Source organism: Carassius gibelio, chromosome A23 (genome assembly GCF_023724105.1).
Source record: "Carassius gibelio isolate Cgi1373 ecotype wild population from Czech Republic chromosome A23, carGib1.2-hapl.c, whole genome shotgun sequence".
In the NCBI taxonomy this organism is placed as follows: Eukaryota; Metazoa; Chordata; class Actinopteri; order Cypriniformes; family Cyprinidae; genus Carassius; species Carassius gibelio.
The window spans coordinates 10,191,801-10,214,995 of NC_068393.1; the positions used below are offsets into that span (position 1 = coordinate 10,191,801).

Genomic DNA, 23,195 nt, shown 5'->3' on the forward strand with positions numbered 1-23,195 from the left:
AACACTTATTAGAGTCTTTCTGGCTGATTTAAGACAGCTAATTTGTGAGATGCCTTAAATGTCACACTCAACTGAGCATCAAACTATACTGTATCACCAAATCTGACCTTTGATTTAAATAAGCAGATTATCGTGTTTGTTTCAGCAGTACCTGATGTGAAAGCTCTCTCCATACGGCAGCACAGAGAAGGCGGCACACAAAGACCTTTTGGCGCAGATAAGCACGATCCTGCAGTGGTGAACACAAACTAGTTAACATTACACACACACACACACACACACACACATGCACACACACACACGCACACACACACCCACACACGCTCAACACTTCATAACCTAAATGACACACTAATCTCTCAGTACATTCAGAGAACAAACACAACACCTGTGACACCAGAGGGACCAAATAGGGCAGGCTTCAAAATACACTCCTGCCTCATCAGCACACACACAGAGTTTAAACAGCTTCAGTGTACACTTCTCTCTCATGTCTTCACACAAACACACAGGAAGTGGGGTGGTGTCTGTGTCGGCTATGGTCGTGTGACTGCATTTTAACCATAGAAATGTGAAAGGCTGGTAAAATGGCAGTTAACATGAAACTGACGGTCTGCCGCAGCAGCCTAGAGGATTTTTCTGACGCTCTTTTTCATCATAAGGTCACATGACAGAGGAGAAATTAGTAAGTATGATTGAGGGCAATTAATGGAATCATTTTCTAGATATTTCAGGGATGGATTTCCATTCATATCTCGGGGTATCAATATTGGAATTAACAGATTCCAACAAGTGTCATTTTAAATTCACAAATGAAATGTCTCCATTAAGAAAACCAAAACACAAGCAAACAGTGGATTCAGCTTTTCAGATTATTACATTTTAATAAACTTTTATTGAATAATGCTTTATTGAACTCAAAAATAGGATATGGATCTGTTTAGACCCAGTTATCGGACTATAAAATAACATTATAAACTGGATATTATGGTGAATTCTGCAACAGTGGCCCTTTGTTTTACTATGGGGAAATAGTGTACAGCCTGAGCTGAACATCAGGCTTATTGGTTTTATTGTCCCACCCACAATCCTGTCTGTGACCCTGTGAAAGTGAGTAGGTATGTGTGTATGTGTGTGTGAAAACACACAAGCAGAAAATATGGACTGCTGTCTATTTGGGGCAGTTTATAAGGGAACTTTAGTAAACATAGTCGTCGTTCCTCAGATGGAATGAGGCCAGATCTCACGGAGAACAACCAATTCATATTTTGTAACTTAAGGATTCATATACTAATTTGGAGTTATTTTGTAGTTGGCATTCTTCAGTCAGTAACACTTGTGCAAAGTTTATAAAACAATTGGCATCAAAATATGTTACTAAAACAGTTAAGATCAGATGGAAATCCATTAAGAGTGCAGAAAAACAGTAATACTGTGAAATATGACAGTACATCATAACTCTTTTACTGCACAAAATAAACAAATAAATACATACAATTTCAAAGATAGGGCCCCTTTAACAAACTAGTTTGATAATAGGAAATGTCTCTTCAGTACAGTATTTTGTGTACAAACCGTCAGAGATATAATATCCTCACATGAATCATACAAAAGCACTGCATAAAGTAATTGTAATGCATCAGTGCCAAACTGAGAAGAGAGTGATTACTAGAGCCAGATTGCTTGTTTGGAAGCACAGAGAAAGGAAAACATGACTAGCATGTGAAAAAAAAAAACAGACCGAAAGACACAAACACATGTAAGCACACACACACACACACACACACACACACACACACACACACACACACACACCCAGGGCTGTTATCACTGGTATTAAGAACCCCAAAACCCACACAGAGAAGTGAATAAACACACCTGCTGCTCCTGGTGTCGTACTGCCTCATGTTCTTAATAAAGTGGACTTTCTTCACAGAGCGTGGACGAGGAGAGCCAGATGGGTTCCGACTCCTGAGGACAGAAACAGATGGACAGAACGTGGGTAAAACATGAAATACATTTGAACATGTTTCAGAAAATCATATTTGGTTTCCCCCCATCAGAACTATGCAAGCCTTTAACCCAAACTCAAAGACTTTAATGGAAAGAACCAAAACAAAACACAAAACTCAGCACACACAGGCTTTATGTGGCTTGAAACTGTTCTATATAAAGTCATCTGTTATTATACACGTTTGTTCTCATTCAGCCAAGCACTGCTCCAGAATTTAAATGCTGTTTAAATGCGGCTGAAGTGTGTGATGTAATTGACCGGCTGTTTCTCTTCCTCAAGGGAATGTCTCATTATGGCTGATGAAACTGGCCATGACCTGCTCCGCATGGCACCTTCATTACGGCTCATTGCTCACTATTTTCACATTTTGCTAACAGGAGACAGAACAAGTTATTACATTTTGATAAAAGGCAGACAGTTTCCTGTGGAACAATCTGCATTGATGAATCATTCACAATAAAACATTGTTGAATCATTCAATGTGGGAAAAAAGTACAAGAGATGATGTGGTCAGAAAGTACCATGCCGAGGCGAACGTCTCTAACAATATAATCAATACTAATTTCATATAGACTACAAAACTATATCAAATTTATTTTTTGATTAAAAAAGCACCATACCATACCATTTATTAAGCACAGTCAGAATAAGTGCAAACTGTTAGGAGCATGGTGTACAAACTGCTACGTTATTTATTTTATTTTTTTATGGTAAATAGTCATTACATATTTTATTTAAAAACAACTCAATTGAATCACATAGGCATGAACAAAAGTGGCAAGAGCTCTCCAATTCTTTGGAAAATCTGGATTATGGAGCATTTATCTACAAGTTCAAGTTTTAAATACCAAACACCAAGTGCCTGAGCAGACTGCCGGTCAAATCTCACTTGATTTCTGCTGCATTTCATCTTGTCCCGGTTAATAATGTGCAAATCAGCAGTTTCAGAAATGAATAGTAGACAGGAGACCAGCTAGTCATGATGTCGTGGCTCAGACACTGCAGAAAAATCAGTCTGTTGGGTTACACATCTTACCATAGCTACAGTTACATAACTTTCAGTCAATGTCTGATCTGCATGTGTTCTTAACCGCTCTATCCCTACATGAGCACCACAGATTTCTGCCACATGCTTTGGGCACAAAACCAGGTCACATTTACCTTCTGTTTGATTTGAAAACTATTACACAACCCTAGCGTGCCAAACAAACACAAACAGCTCCCCCTATTCACACCCTCCATCTGCTCCACCATTTGCGTGGAGATACACCCTCCCTCCAAATCTGAAGTACTGTTATCATAACCCACACCTGTGTACAGGCGAGTGAGAAGAGAGCAAAGAAAAGCTGAAGACTGTGACAGAAAACAAAAGACTTAAAACCCCTTTCTTTATCTCCAGAAATAAAAACGTGTTGAATTCTGAAGCAGCTGCCAGCTTTGCGTAAACCTCATTCTCTCTTGACCCATCTGTCACTCACTTGATCCTGGCATTTCATTTATTCTGTCTTTTCTGAGCTGTCTCTCTCTCTCTATTTCCTAGTAATTCTCTAATCCATTTGCATCCAACTCAAATGCAGAAAATGGGATGGAGAGCAAACTAAGACATGAGCTTGGCGAGGTGGGACACTGGAGGTCATACCAAATCACAGACACAGTCAGAGTGGGCAGACTGCCCAGAGAAAGATGGATCATCCATTAGAGTATTCATGGAATCAACTCATTTTATTAGTGATTAGTCGGGTCTCTATTTGAATCACAATGTGTATCAGTGATGACTCATTAAAATATATTTTTTTACATTTACATTACAATTACAATACATCTTTAGAGATGCATTGGTATTAAAAGTCTGGCCAATAGCAATAAGCAGACAATTATTTTCATGTTATAGCACCAATATATCTTACATCCCTACATATATTCTATTAAGTCACTATGAATCTCCAATTTGTAAGGTTACTCACTATTAACTAACTATTAACTACAAATTTTGCTTCAATAAACTCCTAATTTGCTATTTGTTATTAAAGGTATGGCATAGACATAAGGGATGTAGAATATGGCATTTATGTGCTTTATGAGTAATAATGAACAGTCGATATGCTAGTAATATGCTTGCTAATAAGTAACTTGTTAATAGTGAGACTAATGTACTACCGTTTTTGGTACCGATTCATTGTAAGCTTAATTTATCTGAGCTTATGAATATGAACACTGCTATAATTATAAACAAATAATGCTTTTTATTTTGCACTCAAATAATTTAGCTCAGATCAGTGAGGCATATGAGCAATCAGTTCCAAAAGGAAATTCAAAACCTGTGCCAATGGAAAGAAAACAAGCTGATAAAAAGATTGAATCCAAGACTTGGAACTTTTTACAAGCGATTTTTAAAAAGGCAGGTCATTTAATTCCAATATTTGTAAAGTGATTTCCCGCCAAGCACCCACCCCAAAACTAATTCTTCAAAATCTGAAGATTTTTTTTTTTGTGTGTGTGTGTGTGTGTGTTCAGCCAAATATTTCATTCTGCTATCACGTAAATTTGTGAAATAATTAATAAACCACTTCAATGGCAAAATTTTATGTCCAGCAGATCCCTGCCCCTCATTCCAGGGGATCAATAGCTGTTCCTGGACAACTGCATGCAGTCAGGCCACAGTCAAGTCACAAAGCTTTGAATAAATACCCTGGCGTAATCCTGCCTGGACTGGACATGCTAAGAATTAAAGTGCTGAGAGAACATATGGTCTGATTCCATGCTTCCAATGTTCCAATAGCACACAGGGATGAAAGGCTAAAGGCTAGAATACCAGCGCTGGTGCAAAAAGTGCCAAGGCGCAGGCTCAAGAGGAAGTGCCTCAGAACTGAGTGGGTGAAATGTCAGGCCTCAGTCTGTGGGCTGGTGTGCTGGGGGTGCTACATGGGTTACAACCCATACAGTCTATGGTATTTGATAGGATTATCTAAAATATTAATATAGTACATCAATGTATACTTTCCAGTCAAAAGTTTTGAGTACATATTGTACTAAAGAACCCCTAAATACTATATGAAGGTCATATGTGAAGGTCAGTTATCTGACTAAAATTACATAAGACAAAAATTTATATTGTAAAGAGTTTTTGGCACAGTATGCTCAACATAATGAATGATTGGATGGGATTTGTGTTGTCCTCTTCACTTCACTTCATTTATTCACCCTTAGGCCATCCAATATACAGGTGACATTTTTACAGGTAATAACTTTTGGTTTCTTGCGCACCGATCGTTTTGCTTTATGAGACCTCAATACGATGTCAGGAGCCAAGGGTATTCATTTTGCGTACCTAGATATGTTTTTTTTAATTCTAAAATACAGGCAGACACTGACTTGCGGTTCATGAATCATCAAAGACCAAAGTTTTAGCTAAAAGAAAAGTGACCTACATCTTGGATGGCTTGAGGGTTAGTCAAATTCTCATTTTTGGGTGAACTATCCCTTAAATAGTTGTTTTCCATGAGATCTGACATATTCCAGCTAAAACCTTAAACATTCTACTAACCCCAAACTTTTGAACAGTAGTGTAATTATTATTATTTATTTTTTTTGTCTCTGTTAATAGTACAGTTTTGTGAACTATTATCTTTAAAAATAATCACAAATAAACACAACGGTATATCATTCACCCTCCTTCATCTAGAGAATAACATTTGTTTTCAGCAGCAAGGAGAGTGTCAGGTGTGCCTTCCTGTTGACATGAGAGATGGTTTCTGTATAAAATCTTACACTGTCAGCAGATCTCGCCACTAGTGTTTGGCCAACTCAGAGACAGCTTTCCATCCTACTCTTACCATGTGCAGAACTAACTGACGGTGACACTCTTAATGTGAAGCAAGTTGTCATCCATAACAATTGACTATATGCACGGTTACCCTCTGGTTTTAGATAAAGTCTCTGTCATTTCTGGTCAAAATATTAAATGCATTATTATTTAATTGTTACACCATTAATAATTAACTTTTTAATAAAATATTCAATTTGTAGTTAACTAGTTAAATATTTAAATAATTTCCCTTCTAGCTGTTGGTGTCTGGGCTTAATGACATGAGACTCTGTGACTTCCCGCACTTGCTACACTTCAGTACAGTAAAAGTCATAAAATTTGTCATAATAAATTTAAAAGCAAGACTTGAAAAAAAGAAAACGGTTATTGAGTTGTTTACGAGATAGCATCTCATAGCCTAAAGTTACGATAGTGTCAAATATTGTTAAATAACATGAAACTATGTTAATGCCGCTATCATTCTTTACAGTTTTGTAATTATTGATTTCCTCAATTTCTGACAAGAACGAGACAGGAGAGGGAGAGTCTCAAGAGTCTCTACCACAACATCAAATGACTCTTCGCTGCAAGTTTACAAGCTGGCTTATCTTTATGTGGAAGTTCTAAAGAAAGCTCTGTGCAAATGGTCAATTCTTCTAAATTAGCTTTCAACCCTTGTCTAAGTAAGCAGTAAGTAATTGTTCACCCAAAGATGAAAATTCTGTCATCACTTGTTCACTCTCATGTTGATCCAAATTTCATTCATTTTCTTTCCTTTTTATTTTCCTTAAATATACTTTTTCTTTTGAGAATGAATGAAAGTCTCATGGGAGTAGAATGAGTGAATGATAGCAGAATAAAAATATTTGGGTGAACTAACCTTTTTCAAACATGATTTCTTCATTAGGAAAAGCATGTCTAGGGGAGCTTGATGTGAGAACATTTTAAATGAAGATTCCCCATTTCTAAAGTTACCACAGGGAGTCATGTTCCAACGATTCAAAGACAAAAAAACAACAATAACAACAACAACAAAAAAACACCAAAAATGAAAACATCCCTCATGCAAAATTCTTTCAACTACTGATTACAAGCCAGCTCTGTTGTGAGCAACAGTTTAAAGCCTCAAAGCATTCAGACAATGCATGAGACCGAGAATTTGGCAAGCGTGGTCAAGCTCCTACTTGTTGGACTATTCAAACTACTTTTATGTCTTTATTTTAAATGCCACATCTCTCAGTGATAATGATAAGAACAGTAAGTTCTCTACACTTCACAAAGACAACTAACTCTGAGATGTTGTTTTAAAGCACAGAAAGGTCAATTTAAATGCATGTTGGATGCATTTACTGGATCTATTTTAAAAAGGATGTATCATCTGAATTAAGCAAGTTCATGTAGCCCTGATTTATTCTCTAATGCAGAGACGGTTCATTCCCTCAGGCCTACAGAGACCCTTTGAAGGGCTGACAATATGACAGAATGTCTTAAGCTTTAATCTCTTCAGGTACTGTGTGCACAAAGCAGCATGCAGCTCTGAAAGAGCACCACCGCCCATACATACAGCACAGACTGACCTCACAGAGCCAACCCATAAAGAAAAGCAATGTCTGCTACGACTGTCAGTCTGGTTTGAATCTACATGTCACACTCTAAACCACACCCTTTTTAAAGTAAGGGCAAAGAGGGTTTGGGGGGAGGTGCGGTCAAAAGAATAAATACGGTCTGTTGAGATTAAGAAGTGAAACATAAATGCCATTCTCTCAATGTGTGTTGACGAGCCTTTTCACTTCCTCATGTGAAGAGATAAACCAACCAAAGCTGAAAACTTCTTGCACAAATGGCCATTTTTAGGCAACATTTATTTGGCTGTGAAGTAATCTGGATTTCAGAAAGGGGTTTTCACAGTCCGTGGTCAATGAGAGAAGTAGCAAGAATGAAAACAAGTCTTTTTCACATATTTTGCATCTCTGGTACAACATTTAAAAGTCAACCAGATAAAATCTGTGGTGGTGGCTTGTCATTTCATCTTCTTTTTCTATCAGTAGAGCAGTGAAACTTAAATATTCATGAAAAAAATACTAATATATATATATATATATATATATATATATCAACTTTAAATATAATGGTAATAAAGTGACATTTGGAAAGGATTTTGGAAGCAAGCCGGAAAAAGGTGTGTTTCAAACCAGTTAACTAGAAATCCCGTAACCCCAGATGGTTCATCCACTGTAAATAGTGGTTTATATTTATATGAAACAAAATCTGCTCTGTCAAATGACTCAAAATCACATGAAGAAACAGATGCATAGCATACACATTGCATTTAGTGTATAATGTACATTGTCCTCTGTGATCAGTTGTTTTAAATTTCTATAATAAAATAATGGAGTGAGTGTTGCAGTTGGCAACATTACGTCACATTTTAAATACATATTCCTGACCACTCGTATCATTAGTCTGAATGACTCTTTGGTGCCTCTCCCACTAAATACGCAGGTAGGGTCAAATCAGTTACAAAACATGCTCATTCAGACTTGTTAGAGTAATGACTAACACTTTACATTACGTGTCCATGTTAATACTGTAATATTTAACTACTAAAATAAAATAAATAAATGAAATGTGCAATTATATTAATCTCCAGAAAAAAAAAAAAAAAAATTATATATATATATATATATATATATATATATATATATATATATATATATATATATATATATATATATACGTTAATTCCATATTGTTCACCAAAATTACTCAGTATTTACATAATAAGTAAAATAATACTAATGTAAAGTGTGATGATCACCTCAGAACCTTGCAATCATGACGCCCAAATAGTCAAGGTGCTCCAGGCAGCTCACTACTACATTTTGACACACGGCCAAATGGACTGTCTTTCACAGAAGTCCGTGTAAACTATCAGAATACATTACCAGTCCTATCTTGAGCGCACTGCCTCTAAAGTGACCCCCCTTTAGAAACCTGTGCAGAACCCACCGCGGTCGAGACTCCAGCGAAGAGCCGCAGCTCTGCACTGACAGCAGGGTCGGAGACTTCCGCGCTCCGAGCGGAGTGGGCTGCAGACTGCACGGGGACAGAAGATTGCTCTGCGAGGAGAACAAGCCCCTCTCCCTCTCCAGGAACATCTCGGTACTCCCGGCGTCACTGAACCTAGAATCCGACGGCAGAACCAGGATGGGCGGGACGTTGAGCAGTCCGAGTCTGGGGACAGAGAGGCTGGGGAAGGTCCCATAGCTACTCGCCCCAGCGGACAGTCCGCTCACAGTCGCGCCGATGTCAGAGCACTGAAACTCGGCATCACTTGGACCCGCTGCGCTCACATTGTTCCGCACAGGACGTCCGTCCAAAGATATATTAGTGAGAAAGAAAAGCGCAGCTTGTCTCCTCCGCGAATCTATACTTTTCCGCAGATGCTCTCTGTGCAGTTTGCCAGTGCACGGGTTCAGAGTGCTCTGCGTACTGCACGCAGCAGCAGCCATTCTCAAGTAAACAGCCCCGCTGCTGCTCAGCTCTGTTTCTACCCGGCGCGACTCGCCCGGACACGCCCACTCTCATCTGATTGGTTTAGAGTACAGGATTTTAGTAAATAGACAGAGCGTGCGCGGATTTCATTGGCTGAGCGTTTGAAATAACTTCACAGGCGCGCTCTGACAGAAGAGAAAGAAAATGAACGACTACAGTGTTGCAGTTTCTGCTGCTTTGTTATTATATTCATATTTCAGAGAGTAAAAAGCAAAGGTCTATATTTACGCTTTAGATGCCTCAGTGTTCAGTAGCAAAATAAAAGTGTCTTTCTACCCACATTTTTGGTACATAAGTTAACATTTTACAGTGTTTCATTATAATAAACTGTAGGCCTACTGTAAAGTCAAACTTTATTATAAACAGTAATGTGAAGTTAGTCAGGCCTTTTTTGAATTAGTGTTAGAGTTAAAGTATAAAGAATTCAATAATAATGCATCCTCTCTATCCTCCACAGACTTGGCACAAATGTTCGCCGTTTGACTACTAATATTATTTGGGTGTGAGAAGAGGTTTGACCTTAATCTAAACCCTGTCTGGCCCTATTCTGCTTATTCCCATTATATGAAAAAATAAAAAAACATTTAGCCTGACAGATGTATGTGCCATTTTGATAACCTCCAATGCTGGGGGCAATGCCCATCAACCTTCTTTGGTTGGCACAGATAAGAAGGAAGACTGTGGCAAGGTGACAGTGTCACCGGAAAGAATGTCAAGGCTGAGTGTTTCATAATTTGTTTTCCCTACAGACAGCAGCCATAGTCAACGACCCTCCGGCTCCATCAGATTACCGTTCTGTTCACTGGATGGAAACAAACTCATTATATTCGTCATTATTACATGATCATTTTCTCTTTTCTCCTTTTATTTCTAAGTGACCTTTTCTCCAAATACATCATTATTTATTGTCTTTCTGGCACTTCCTCGCTGCATTGGTGCTCTTTTGTAAATCATTCAGACAGAACATGAAATAACCAAACTTGCATGCAAAATAATATGCAGATTTACAAATGCAAATTAGATGCAAAAGATCAATTTTTTCATCAGCAGCACTCAGTGAGGCCCAATAAAGTGTACATATATACTGTAAATGTTTAACTATTTGAGTCTGATTTTTTTTTGTTGAGACTTTATTTTACATTTGACATTTATTTACATCATTTCAGGTGACTACCTCTTGAAGCTCTTCAAGAGAATGCCAAGAGTGTGCAAAGCAGTAATCGAAGCAAAATAACCTAGAATATGACATATTTTCAGTTGTTTCACACTTTTTTTATTATGTATATAATTCCATATATAATTCCACATGTGTTATTTCATAGTTTTGATACATTCAGTGTGAATCTACAATTTTCATAGTCATGAAAATGAAGAAAACTCTTTGAATGAGAAGGTGTGTCCAAACTGTTGGTCTGTACTGCATATATATATATATATATATATATATATATATATATATATATATATATATATTAATCAAAGAAATTTGTGACCTAAACCCTGTTTTCAAAAACTCTCCAGTGCAACAGTTTAAATATACAGTGGCTTACATTTACACAGTAGGTACAGTAAGTTCATTCTCTGTGTTTCACAAATAATAGGCTTCCTCTTCTACGTCTCAGTTCCCCTCTTCAAAACCTGAAGTCTCAAAGTTGTGTGTGATGTCATCAATTCTGCAGTTAAGATCCTGAACCGGAGGAGATAATTCAGCCATCATAGCCACCGACTGCTGTGGCAGATGTGTTGCTCATGTTCCGCTTGATCTGGCCAAAACTGTCCGTCAAAATCCCACCCTCTCGGATCCCAATGTCTTCCAGAAATGTCTCAAACACTCCTACATCCTTATCTGGAATAAAGGGCCTCATGCCTGCTCACATGGGAGAGAAATTATGTGAGAATGCACCATAAGCCTGTATTTTTAGACAGGATGCATTTATATTTGCATTATAATTGAGAATACTCTTAAATATTTACATTATTATTAAGTATATTAAGTATGGTTCATCACATAAACAAGCTAACACTTTGACAACTTACAACAAATAAATTTTAAAGAATGTTTTATTAAAAAATACATTTGAGGTCAATATGACTTTTTATTTTTTAAATCATACTTTTATCCAGCGCGAACGCATTGAATTAATCAAAAATGACAGCAAAGACATTTCGAATGCTTTTTCCTTTGAGAATGTGGCAGCATTCACATGTTTGCGATGATTTGTCTCTATTCAGAACTGCAGCTCTTCTCTAAAAGTTCACACTAACAATACTGAATGGTCTGAATAGTGAAAAAGTCTCACACTCGTCCAGAGCTGTCTCGAGCTGACTCAGCCTTTTGCTTGCGTGTCAGGTTAGATGAGTCTATGACCAGCAGAGGTTTAAATGGCTCAGTGAGTGTTATGTAATTGTGTCTTTGTTGCACACAATTGCTGTGAGCTATATTATCCTTTACCAACTCACTTCAGAAGTAACAGCCACAAGGTCTTTCTTATCAAGTTTGATACATTTGTGTCTCAGTGGGAATTTATTGTCCAATACACTTTAATTATTTAATGACTCACTAATTCTAAATATGTATTTGTGACAAATCTGATCCAATGGTTACAGTTATTTATATTTTTGTATCGTGGTCATAGTGTTATTTATAAGCTGTGTCATGTTTCATTTCCCACAGTGGGTAGTGTTAGTAGAGAGTTTTGTAATTATGTCATGCTGTGAAAGTGTGATGTTGTTGGAAAGGCGGTTGCACCATGACTGCTCAAGTGAAAGCCAGGTGCTCATGAATATTCATTAGACTTTATGTCACTCAAATCCCTCTAATGAGCTAATGACCGAATGCATTTACACAAACTCTAGATACAATGCCAAATCTGATAAATCATGACTTTCAGACTTTAAAATGAAATAATCCCAGTTGTACAAACACACCCCTTGGGGATTTAAACAGGCACTCAAATGGTTCAATAGAGGCAAATAAGAAAAAAGAGAGAGATTATGATGACTTTTGTATTCTGTGTTGTGAGTTCCAAGCAGCAGGAACTTGCGTGAGTCTCCATAGAGCTGTAGCAGGTCATTACAGAACTGCTCTATTGGAGCACAAAGTCTGTATTCTCTCAGAAACAGAGCAAACTGCTGAATCTCCTGAGGTGTCAGCTTACTCCTCAACTAACCAATGAGAACCAGGCAGAAAACAACACAACAGAACTATAAACAGACAACATTATAGATAACTGCAGGGAATTGTTCACCCACAAATGAAAATTATGCTGTCATTTACTTTAAACCCCTCAAGGCGGCTTGTTTTCAGAATTTTGAATTACCGGGAACTGGGAGTATTACATTTAGATTATTTAAATATATTATTATTATTATTATTATTATTATTAATAATAATAATAATAATAATAATAATAATAATAATATATATATATATATATATATATATATATATATATATATATATATATATATATATATATATATATATATATATATAATGTTAAGTAGCTAGTAGCTGCAGTCTTTAGCCTCCTTGATAGTGTGTCCTCCTCCCATGCCCGAGACCTGGGTTCTAGACCCACTCGGAACAAGAACGAGGTTTGGCGGTGAGGACCTGGGAGAGAGGGGTTACATTGGTGCCGTGACCCGGATGGGAGTAGGGTTTTATGGGGGGTGAGTGTAACCCAGGAGAGAGGGTTGTTCTGTGGTGCCTGGGGCAGAAGAGGGAAGGGGGGCCAATTTTCGGGAGTGAGTTCAGCTTCCTGAAAGCCTGATGGATCCTGGCCTGGAGACTCTGCAGTCTCCTACCTGATGGCAGCAGACTGAAGAAGCTGTGTTATGGGTGAGTGGGATCACCTGCAATGCAAAGGGCTTTGCAGGTGAGACAGGTTCCATAAATATACTGAAGGGAGGGGAGAGAGACAACAATGATCTTCTCAGCTGCTCTCACTATGCGTTGTAGTCTTCCGGCAGGACGTGTTGCAGGCGCCATACCACACAGTGATGCAGCTCGTCAGAATGCTTTCGATGGTGCCTCTGTAGAAGGTGTGCATGATGGGGGCGGGGCTCTGGCTCTTCTCAGTTTGCGGAGGAAGTAGCGATGCTGCTGTGATTTCATTCCAGGAGAGGTCCTCTGTGATGTGCACACCCAGGAACTTGGTGCTGCTCACTCTCTCCAAAGGGGGAAGAGGAGGGGGCTCAGCACACATCTTTGGGGGGCATTAGTGTTCAGTGTGATGGTACTGGATGTGTTGCTGCCGACCAGTACTGCCTGAGGTCTTCCAGTAAGAAAGTCTAACAGCCAGTTGCACAGCGAAGAGTTAAGCCCCAGCTGGATCAGTTTAAAAATGAGCTGTTGAGGGATGATGGTGTTGAATGCTGAACTAAAGTCTATGAGCATCATTCTGATGTATAAGTCCTTTTTGTCTATATGTGTGAGCGCTGAGTGGATGGCAGCTGCGATGGCATCACTGGTCAAGCGGTTGGACCGATATGCAAACTGGAATGGGTCCAGGGAGGAGGGGAGGGTAGACCTGATATGGTGCATGACTAAGCACTTCATAATAATAGGAGTGAGTGCAACTGAACAGTACTCATTGAAGCAGGATAGAGACAGCTTCTTCAGGACTGGAATGATGGTGGTAGCCTTGAAGCATGTGGGGACAACAGCCTGACTAAGTGAGGTGCTGAAAATGTCTGTGAAGACATCAGTGAGTTCCACTGCACAGTTTCTCAGTACACACAGGGATGTTGTAAGAACCCAGAGCTTTGAGTACATTGATCCTGCTGAAGGATCTCGCTGTCTGGGGTCAGCATCATCAACTGGTAACCGGGAGGAGGTGGAACTTTCTGTGCAGTGATGCTGTTTTGTTTCTCAAAGCGAGCGAAGAAGGCATTCACCTCGTTCAGCAGAGAGATAGTGCTGTCACAGGTCCTCGGTGGGGGCTTGTAGTTCGTAATGGTCTGTATCCTCTGCCACTGGCTCCGAGTGTCTCTGCTGTTGCTGAATTGATGGGCTATCCTCCTGGAGTACTGTCTCTTAGCCTCTCTGATGCCATGGGATAGCTTGGCGCTGGTTGACCACCTGGTCAGAAAGCACCAAAAATAGCGGCAAATATGCACCAATTTAAAAGGGGCACGCTAATGATTCCCAGAACTAAGATAACTTTGAGAAAATTTGGGGAACCCAGCCAAGCACTAATAAAAGTTGAGTGTGAGTTTGTATGTTTGTCCAAGCAAAATTAGAGAGGGTCATTATTTTTTAACTTCTGTTTTGTGCCATTGGTGAGACAACAATTTACAAAATAAAATAAAAATGGGTAAGATTGTAATGATAATTCATAAAGACAAACAAACAGATACTCACTATAAACTGCAGCAGCTGAATTCTGTGTCATAGCCATTTGTCATGTCAGTAAGGCAGCTGTCACCTTGGACAAGTATTAATGGGAGGGGAAAAGCAACATGTTATGAATTTGTGCTCTTTAAGTGGCAACTGAAGCTATCCTGCAAATATGCTACTGATTAGTGCACAGACATAGACAGCACAAATGCAAAACATCTACAAATCTAAATTTAGAATATTTTGTAATTGGGTTTCAGAAATAATTATGCTAGAAAGGCTGTGAAAACTTTACATTTTCTTTTTCTTACAGTATATTGCTTTTCTTACACAATAATTGTGGTTTTATATTTAAGGAATTACAAGTATCATCATATTTAGAGGTCCATGGCATCAAAAATTTGATGGGAGATGGGTGGATGGAGATATTTGTATAGGACTTAAAAACCATGTCACCGTATAGTAACTTAAAAACCATGTTAAAAAATTCCTCAAAATAAAACATTGAAATTTAATTAAATGATTAATATAAAACATGGAAAGAATTTTCTCCTCTTTAAAATTCAACAATTATATTCGTTGAATTTCATTATATATGTTGCTATCATACTTGTAAATGTTAGCTTAAATTTTTATAATTTAGCCCCCCCCCCATTCAATGGTCTGATATCCATAGATGATCTGAAACATTTGACAGATGAGCGTGCAGTACTCCTCTGCAGCATCCTGTGTGTGATCAGTATAAGAATCAAGTGAAGAGAAAATCAATGAGTTTCCTGTCACATACAACTTTTACATGCATCAACCTTTCTGCTATTCTCTAACCCATAAAAGCAGACTGTAATGTGGGTCAACACAATCCCATCTATATTAATGTTCATAGGCACACACAGACACACAGATCACTGACACAGCATGCTCTTACATAAGTCTGGGCATTACATCACAGGGGAGTCTACTCTGAGTGTGCTGTTTTCATCACAGCTGACACAACTCTAGTCAGCACGGTCACTGCAAGAGCACAGCTACAGCTCACAATGAGGCATTCGTATACCTTTCATCCATCCATCCACCCTCCCTCTGATTAATTCTTCCATACAATTTTCACTAATTAACCATTTCATCCATCGACCGATCCATCCACATGATTTCCATGCATCCATATTAAACATTTTTTACCCATCCATTAATTCATCCATCCATCCATTGGAATGGCTGAATAACCTCACCCTGTTCTCCACGGCCAGTATGATGTGGTTGCAGTAGGCATCAGGGCGTGGCATGGGTTCCAGAGGATTATGGTTCCTCTTCTCCCAGCTCCCTGTGCAAGCTTGCCTGCATTCCCAACTCCCACCTGGAATGTGTTTCGTTCCCATCTTCCACCTGGTTTAGCTCCAGGCCAGTGCCTCTTTTCCCAGTTACCTCCTACAACCGCTCCGCCTCCCCCATGCTCCCAGCTGACCCCTACAGGTCTCCTTCCCAGCACCCACTCATCATCCGTTTCTCCCTGCTACCTCCGTGTCTTTCTACGCTCCCAACTCCCACTCATGCTTCCGTTCCAGGCTGTCACCATCACCAGCAACTCCACCACCCCCTGTCCCACCTCCTACACCCACGCTGCCCTGTCATGGCTGGATGAGAGCTTCCAGTCCACACTGCAGATGGCATGGCAATGCTCCATAGTGCCCCCTGCAGGCCTGGGGTCAGTGTTGCTTATAGTTTGTCTGTGGCTTTCCAAACCAGTGGGCCTCTTCTCCAGACTGTCACCGGCTAGTACAGTGTCCACATTTAGACACATTATTGAAGATTCCTTCCATCCTTATTTATGTTAAAAATTTGCCTTGGAAATATTTTAGCCATGCAAAACAAAGCTGACAGACACCTTCACTGCCCCCCCCCCCCCCCAGTGCATTATCTCTTTCTAGTTTACATAAAGTCCACATCATGTACATTGTTAATCATTTACCCAGATGTTTAAAATCAGAAAACCTGTAACAGTTTTCCCCCCTCAAACTTTGATATTATATTCCCATATTAGTCTGCTAAAATATATCAAATTAAGCTTATTTAGAAATATGCAATGTTCCTAAAATGTGTTTTATGAATTTATTTACAGTAATTAAAATTTACTAAGACAGAACAGATCGTAACCAGGGTAAACTATGGTATCTCATATGTTCATGACATTAACTTACTACTGGCCAGTTCTGAGCACCAGTATGTGCAGTGCATAATCCCGCAGATAGGAGGCAGCAGCGATTTCATGTGTGGGGATTCTCAGCAGGAGTTTTTCATTGTCTCTCAGGTAAGCATCAGACAGGATGTGAATGCAATCATGTTCCACACTGGTCTTCAAAGGCAAAACCCTCAGCTTCTTCAGTTGGAGATAGAGACAGAATGTATAACTGCTTAATTGTGTGGTTTTATTTTAAAGAAATAAAATACATAATGTACAGTACATATATATTTTAATCTGTTATCATTTAATCTGCCTAATGTTGGTTTTGAAGTCATCTCTTTAAGTTATCTTTTGAATCTAAACACAACATTACAATGACGCAGCAGCTCGTCTCTGCTCGATGGGTTCAAGGAACATGACAGCCATGTCAAGTGTCCCAGGATCTGTTGGTAACGTTCATAAAATTCAAATGACAGTGTGAAGGGGACAGTGTGAAGGGGTCTACGTTACACACTGCCTTTGTCTGCCTGGCGTTGGCTAGATTTAGGGAACACCAGGCGCTTTACAAAACTATGAGAGAAGAGTTCATAAGAGAAAGACAATGAGAGATGTTGCAGTAATGAGGGGAAAAAAGCATTTGTGAGATATGCAGTTGAAAGTTCCTTTAACTCTTAGGCAGAAATGTGCTTCCTGTGGAACCATGCTTTTTTTTCTTGGGATGATCTCAATGCTTGAATAGCTTGGAATTGTGAGTTAATAAACAGTAATAACTATGAAATATGAACTCAGAATTATGAGAAAAATAAAAATGTGAGCTTTGTGTTAATAGCACCAGGAACTCTTTTCAGATCTGAATTTATCTAAAATATGAACATGCACTTAAAAAACACTTAAAAAACTTAAACTAAAATGAGTCTTTACTAGGTCTGTTGTGTATAATTTAACTTCATCTTGCTTCTTGTAAGGTTTGTGAAAGCCTGTTTTTATGCTTTTATGATGATGTAAAAATCTGCTTTTATGATGATGTAACACACACATCTGCCTGCTGCTCAGCAAGACAGCTGTTAGATATGGAAGACAGATTAGAGACAACCCACTGATTTATAACCCGTATGAGGAAAAAACATTCACATGTAAGGAGTGTATAAAGCTGTGCATCAATCACACACCATGTCAGTGAAGATGTGTGTGTTCACATCAGATTTGATGTAATGGGGCATATCAGTCATCCTGGCTGCTTTCTGGGCGTTAGTCAAAACGCATTAAGAAAGGCAAATTCAAAACAATAAATCAACCACGTTGCATGGCTCCATCATTAAACCTAAACACAACTATTACTATCTTACTATGTACAATGACCCCCCCAAAGAAATACATGATAAACTAATCCTTTGAAGATAATATGACGCAATAACTGGCCTCTTATACTGCTGTGTCCCATGGCTCAGAGGATTTGTGGTTTAATTAGTGACCCAGAAAAAGAGCAGAAGCTTAAATTTTTTTTTATTCATTTTATGCAACAATGTTTCTTTGTTTTAAATGTTTTAAAAAATATATATATATATATCATTTTTATCACACGTATACATAAACTCTCATAAACATAAAAAAAACCTCACTCTCTCTCTTTCTCACGACACACGAGGATAACCGGAAGAATGGAGTGAGAAGATGAGGAATATACAAACAGTCTTTAATCCTTGAGACACAGGCTACATCAACACTGGAGACAATAGGAAACACATGAACATAACAAGTAGATCCAACAGCGATAGAATGCGAAGGCACAGACTTATATGCAATAGATAATTAATAAACACAGGTGACAGGAATCTTAATCAAACTAAATGAGAAAAGGAACATGAGCAAATAAGGAAACACAGGAAGGCACATGAGGAGCAAAACACACAAAAGGCATGGACCAGAGTCTGACATTACTCCCCCCTCCCGGAAGACATGTCCCACACCGTACAACGTCCAGTGGGGAGGGGGGGTTGGCACTCTGGAGGCCTCTAAGAGGGTTACTACATGGAAGGCCTCCAGGGCAGTGCCCATTCCAGGACCCATGGTGCATCTGATAGCTCTGGGCACCATGGTGGAGTAGGAAACACATGAGGCCATGTAGGTAAAGGCAGTTCAGGGGGCCATGGCAGAGCAGCCTCTGAGGCCCCAGCTCCCGGCCCGGCCTTACGGGTTCTGAGGCCCTCCGTGAGCCATGGCGGGGGACTGGAGCCCTCCCTGAGCTTAACAGTAACAGGAGCCCAGACTGGCATGAGCTCTGGAGCTGGAGCCCACACTTGCAGGAGCTCTGGGGCTGGAGCTGACACGGCTTATGCTGGGTACACACCAAAAGAGTTTTTACACCAAAAGAGTATAAGATTTTCAAAATGTAATAGACCACAAACATGAGGATAAAAAATCCTAGATTTAACAGTTTTGCTCCTATAGTGTGTGGGGTTTGCCTGATGTGACAAAGACAGCACACCACACCACACACAAACAGATTTTCCACCAGAGTCTCAACAGTGAACACAGGAAATTTCGCAAAATCTCACTAGACTTAAGAATAAGCATTGCGGACGATATGCGGGAAGAAATTGCAATGATAGTGTTTGGAATGATTTTCACAGAACATTCCCGTGGAAAACTAAAAAAAGGGTTTGGCGGGGACATGGTCTGTACAAGTTACTGAGTGAGCTAGAGGTGAGTAATGGTCACTTACATCACTCTTTAAGAATGATCATCTCGCTTTCTAACTGGATATTGTTTCGTTTTACGTGATGATCTCCAGAGTGTGCGTGCGTTTGTCCTCGGCGTTCCTCCCACACATCAGGATTTCTGATCGTAAATATTAAACATGTTTAATATTTACGATTCGCGATCAGTCAGGTTCGGACACTCTTAACACACTCCACACCAGGAGAAAATCTGATAAAATAATCTGTAGAACCATCAAGATAATTGGGACATAGCTAGGATCATCGGAAGGGGGAAAATCAGCCCAATTACCTTTTGGTGTTTATCCAGCATTACTGTTTCGGTCGGGACTTCTGTCATGACACACACACAAGGATAACTGGAACTAAGGAGCGAGGAGACGGGGAATTTATAAACAGTCTTTAATCCACGAGACACAGGCTACATCAACACTGAAGACCATGAAACAAGTAGACCCAACAGCCATAGAACGCAAAAGTACAGACTCATATTTATGTGGATTAAGGTAAAAAAAAAAAAAAAAAAAAAAAAAAAACCTTATTTTTCAAGTAATGTACATTATTGTTGCTCCTCTATGCCCCACCTTCTGAAATTAATAGATTTTTACAAAGCTCATTGGTCTGAAATGCGAGGTGTGCTTTGTGATTGGAAGAATGACAAATTTACAATGAATTACAATGAAAATTTGTAATGAATTACAATGAAAATACGTGCTGATAGCCAGCTATAGAGGTGGTAATCAAAGAGATGCACCATAAAGTCATTAAATCGCACTATATTCATATAGATGGCGTTCACATTGATAACTGTGATTACATAGTAATAGTGAGCTGATTTGCACTCAAACAGATGGTAATCATGCAGATACAGGCACATTCAACATAAAACACACTCACGCATATGTAAAAACCGTTGAAAAATAAAACAAATAAAGAAAAAGGCAATCGCTATAAGTTCCGCCTCCATCAGATTAAAGGTGCATCAGAGCATGTCACGAGCCATGAGTGCCAGAATTCAAATAAATCTTCAGCCTTTCTTTCACTTTTTTTGTGGATCGTCTCATTCTGTTTGTGGCACTGTACGCTACAAAAACATGCCCTTTTTTACTCCCAAGATGCAGTTTCTGACCGTGAGTTATTCTATAATAGACACAAACAATACTGTCCCTGAAGAACTGACATATAGACGAAGGAATTATGATCCATATTACAACATTATTGCTTCGTTGGACTAAACATGCTCAATGAAATGTTGTTCAGTGGACCCTTAACTTTCTAACTAAACCGGGATTTACAGCTGTGGATGTGTTTATGACTCGTTATTACGACGAATCTGGTATGTACTGCATTTCTAATGTTCATGTTTTTCATGTGTACTGCTTACACAAATGTAGCAAATACAGTCTTTATAAGCATTCCATTGAAAAACAGTTATCTGTCGTCGATACTTGAGGCTTAGATCTTCATAGTGATATATAGTTTGATAGATTAAATTTGTCCCTTTTCATTTAATCCATTTGTAAATATTGACACGTGCAAACACGGGGAGTTGAGGACACCTAGGTTTGGGTGTAGGTCAACAGGTTTAAATTGCTGCATTAAAATTATATGTATGCATGCATGCATGTTAGTATATAGGCACTGCAGCACATGTGCACACCTGTTGAAAAAAGGAGCTCATGACGTAGGTGTTGCATGTAGGCAAAACAGTACAATAGAAGGTTAATATTGCAAACCGAAGATTCATAAACCAGAGCCATTACTGAAAATGAATTTGTGTATATGAACATGAAAATATCTGTGTGGCACAGTAGACAGTGTTTTGAAACGTATTCACATTTTAAGCATAGTGTAAAATTCATATGATTTTTTATTTCATAATAGTCCACAAACCCTGTTTCAATGTATATGTTTGCATAAAAAAAATGTATTCCAAATAAGCTTTTGCATTCAGTGAATACCACAGTTGAGATAAGACAGGTCAACAAACAGCATCACTGGTATAAAGGTGTTACCCGCCAAAGGATTTTGGTATATCATGTGATAGACCCTTACAGTATAGAAAATGTACACATAAGAGGTCACATGACCAGGTTCACAGTGACCCTTCAGACACATATCAAACACATATCTTTGAAATATTCCAGTTTCAATATAAAATGAAACAGAAGAACTTACCTTATTGGTTCGCTTTGGCTCATAGTCCATATTGACCAGCCCGATGGTAGCTGTGTGGAAGGGTGTGTGTTTGTATGTATGTTCCTGTGTAGGACAGGCCCAATCTCCTCTGAACCTTCTGGAGCCAGGCAGGATTGTGCAGGAAACACACTTCCTGCTGGACAGGAAACTCCACCAGAGACTCTGATCTAAAATCCCAAACACCTCCACACTCAAACTACTGATAACACATAATCATACACAAAATGGGCTTGTAAACACACACACACATTACACACCTAAATGACATAAACAAAGATTTACACAGATTTAAGAAAAACAAAACAAATCTCAAAGATCTGGCAATTATTAAAATACAACTTTACATTGCCATAATAGTTTCAGCTCACTGAGGACACAGTTTAAATGGGTTTTATCATTTTTTTTTATAAAAAAAAATAATAATAATAAATTAAAATTAGTTTTTGCTGTTACAATTAAAAAATAAAATAAAAAATAGGCCCGAGTCATGGACAAACAACTGCAAGTAGCAACAACATTTTTGACAACATTCAGCTAAAATTGAGAACAAAAAAAAAAAAAACATTTCAATTTCAGCCAGGTTGGTTTTGTCAGGCTGAAAACATTGTTCGGAACAGTTGATTTTAATAATTTCTTCTCTTATGCCACATTTTGACAGTGTTAGCCTCTGTTTCATATGGATAAGCTACACTAACATATCAGCAGTGTGGATGTACTTCACTGTGACCAAAAACAAACAACTATTGCCAAAAATAACCACAAATGATGCTATTTGTCACTCAAAAACTGAGCTCAGATCAATGAGAGCAATGCCTCACCAATTTATACTATTTTCTAGCATAGCAGAAGGGTTAAGCTAGAATTGCACATGGGACATTAAAGAAAAACTTTGCAGCTCAGTCGCCCATGTTACGCCCAGTTACTCACATCATCCACTGGGGGGCAGTGTGGGTCAGCACTTTGTTTCAATGGGGAGTGGCACTCAAACTTGAGACTGCTATAGGGTATGAGAGTATCGGATAGCTAATCACCTGCAGAGAGAAGGCATGCTCACACACTGCTCTGAGCTGTACAAAAGCCCAGGTTATAACCTTAAGTATTCTATACAGGAAGAGCATTATAGTTATCTAAAATAATATTGCAGTTGTTTGACGTGTTTTACCCTTGAAAAAAATTAGTTGTCTTTATGATTTACTTTACTTTTGAATGTAAAGTGCAACAGTGCAGTAGCCTATTCACTACACTCAATGACATATACTAAATGAATGTAATCAAACTTTATGATGAAGGCAAGTAGAATTGTTCTTAAAGTCAGTGCTAAAGTCGAACTGGATTGTTAAACAGCCCAGGGTAACACACTGGTAGCTCAGTTCAAGAAGGAACAG

General features: G+C 38.8%; 1 protein-coding gene and 1 pseudogene across 3 annotated transcripts in view; both read right to left on the reverse strand.

The window, feature by feature from the left end:
- Positions 1-9,337, reverse strand: part of LOC127944838 (CDK5 and ABL1 enzyme substrate 2-like) — a 72,157-nt gene extending 62,820 nt beyond the window's left edge. For all 3 annotated transcript variants that reach the window (XR_008150464.1, XM_052541146.1, XM_052541145.1), the window contains exons 1-3: positions 8,829-9,337; positions 1,879-1,971; positions 152-229 (exon numbers count right to left, since the gene is read on the reverse strand). Coding sequence is in view for 2 of the 3 variants with exons in the window: in XM_052541146.1 (XP_052397106.1) it covers positions 152-229; positions 1,879-1,971; positions 8,829-9,331 (674 nt within the window). In the remaining variant the exon portion in view is untranslated. The remainder of the gene's footprint in view (positions 1-151; positions 230-1,878; positions 1,972-8,828) is intronic.
- A 6,017-nt stretch (positions 9,338-15,354) lies between these two features.
- Positions 15,355-16,599, reverse strand: LOC127944318 (cerebral cavernous malformations 2 protein-like; annotated as a pseudogene).
- Between the last annotated feature and the right edge of the window lie 6,596 nt (positions 16,600-23,195).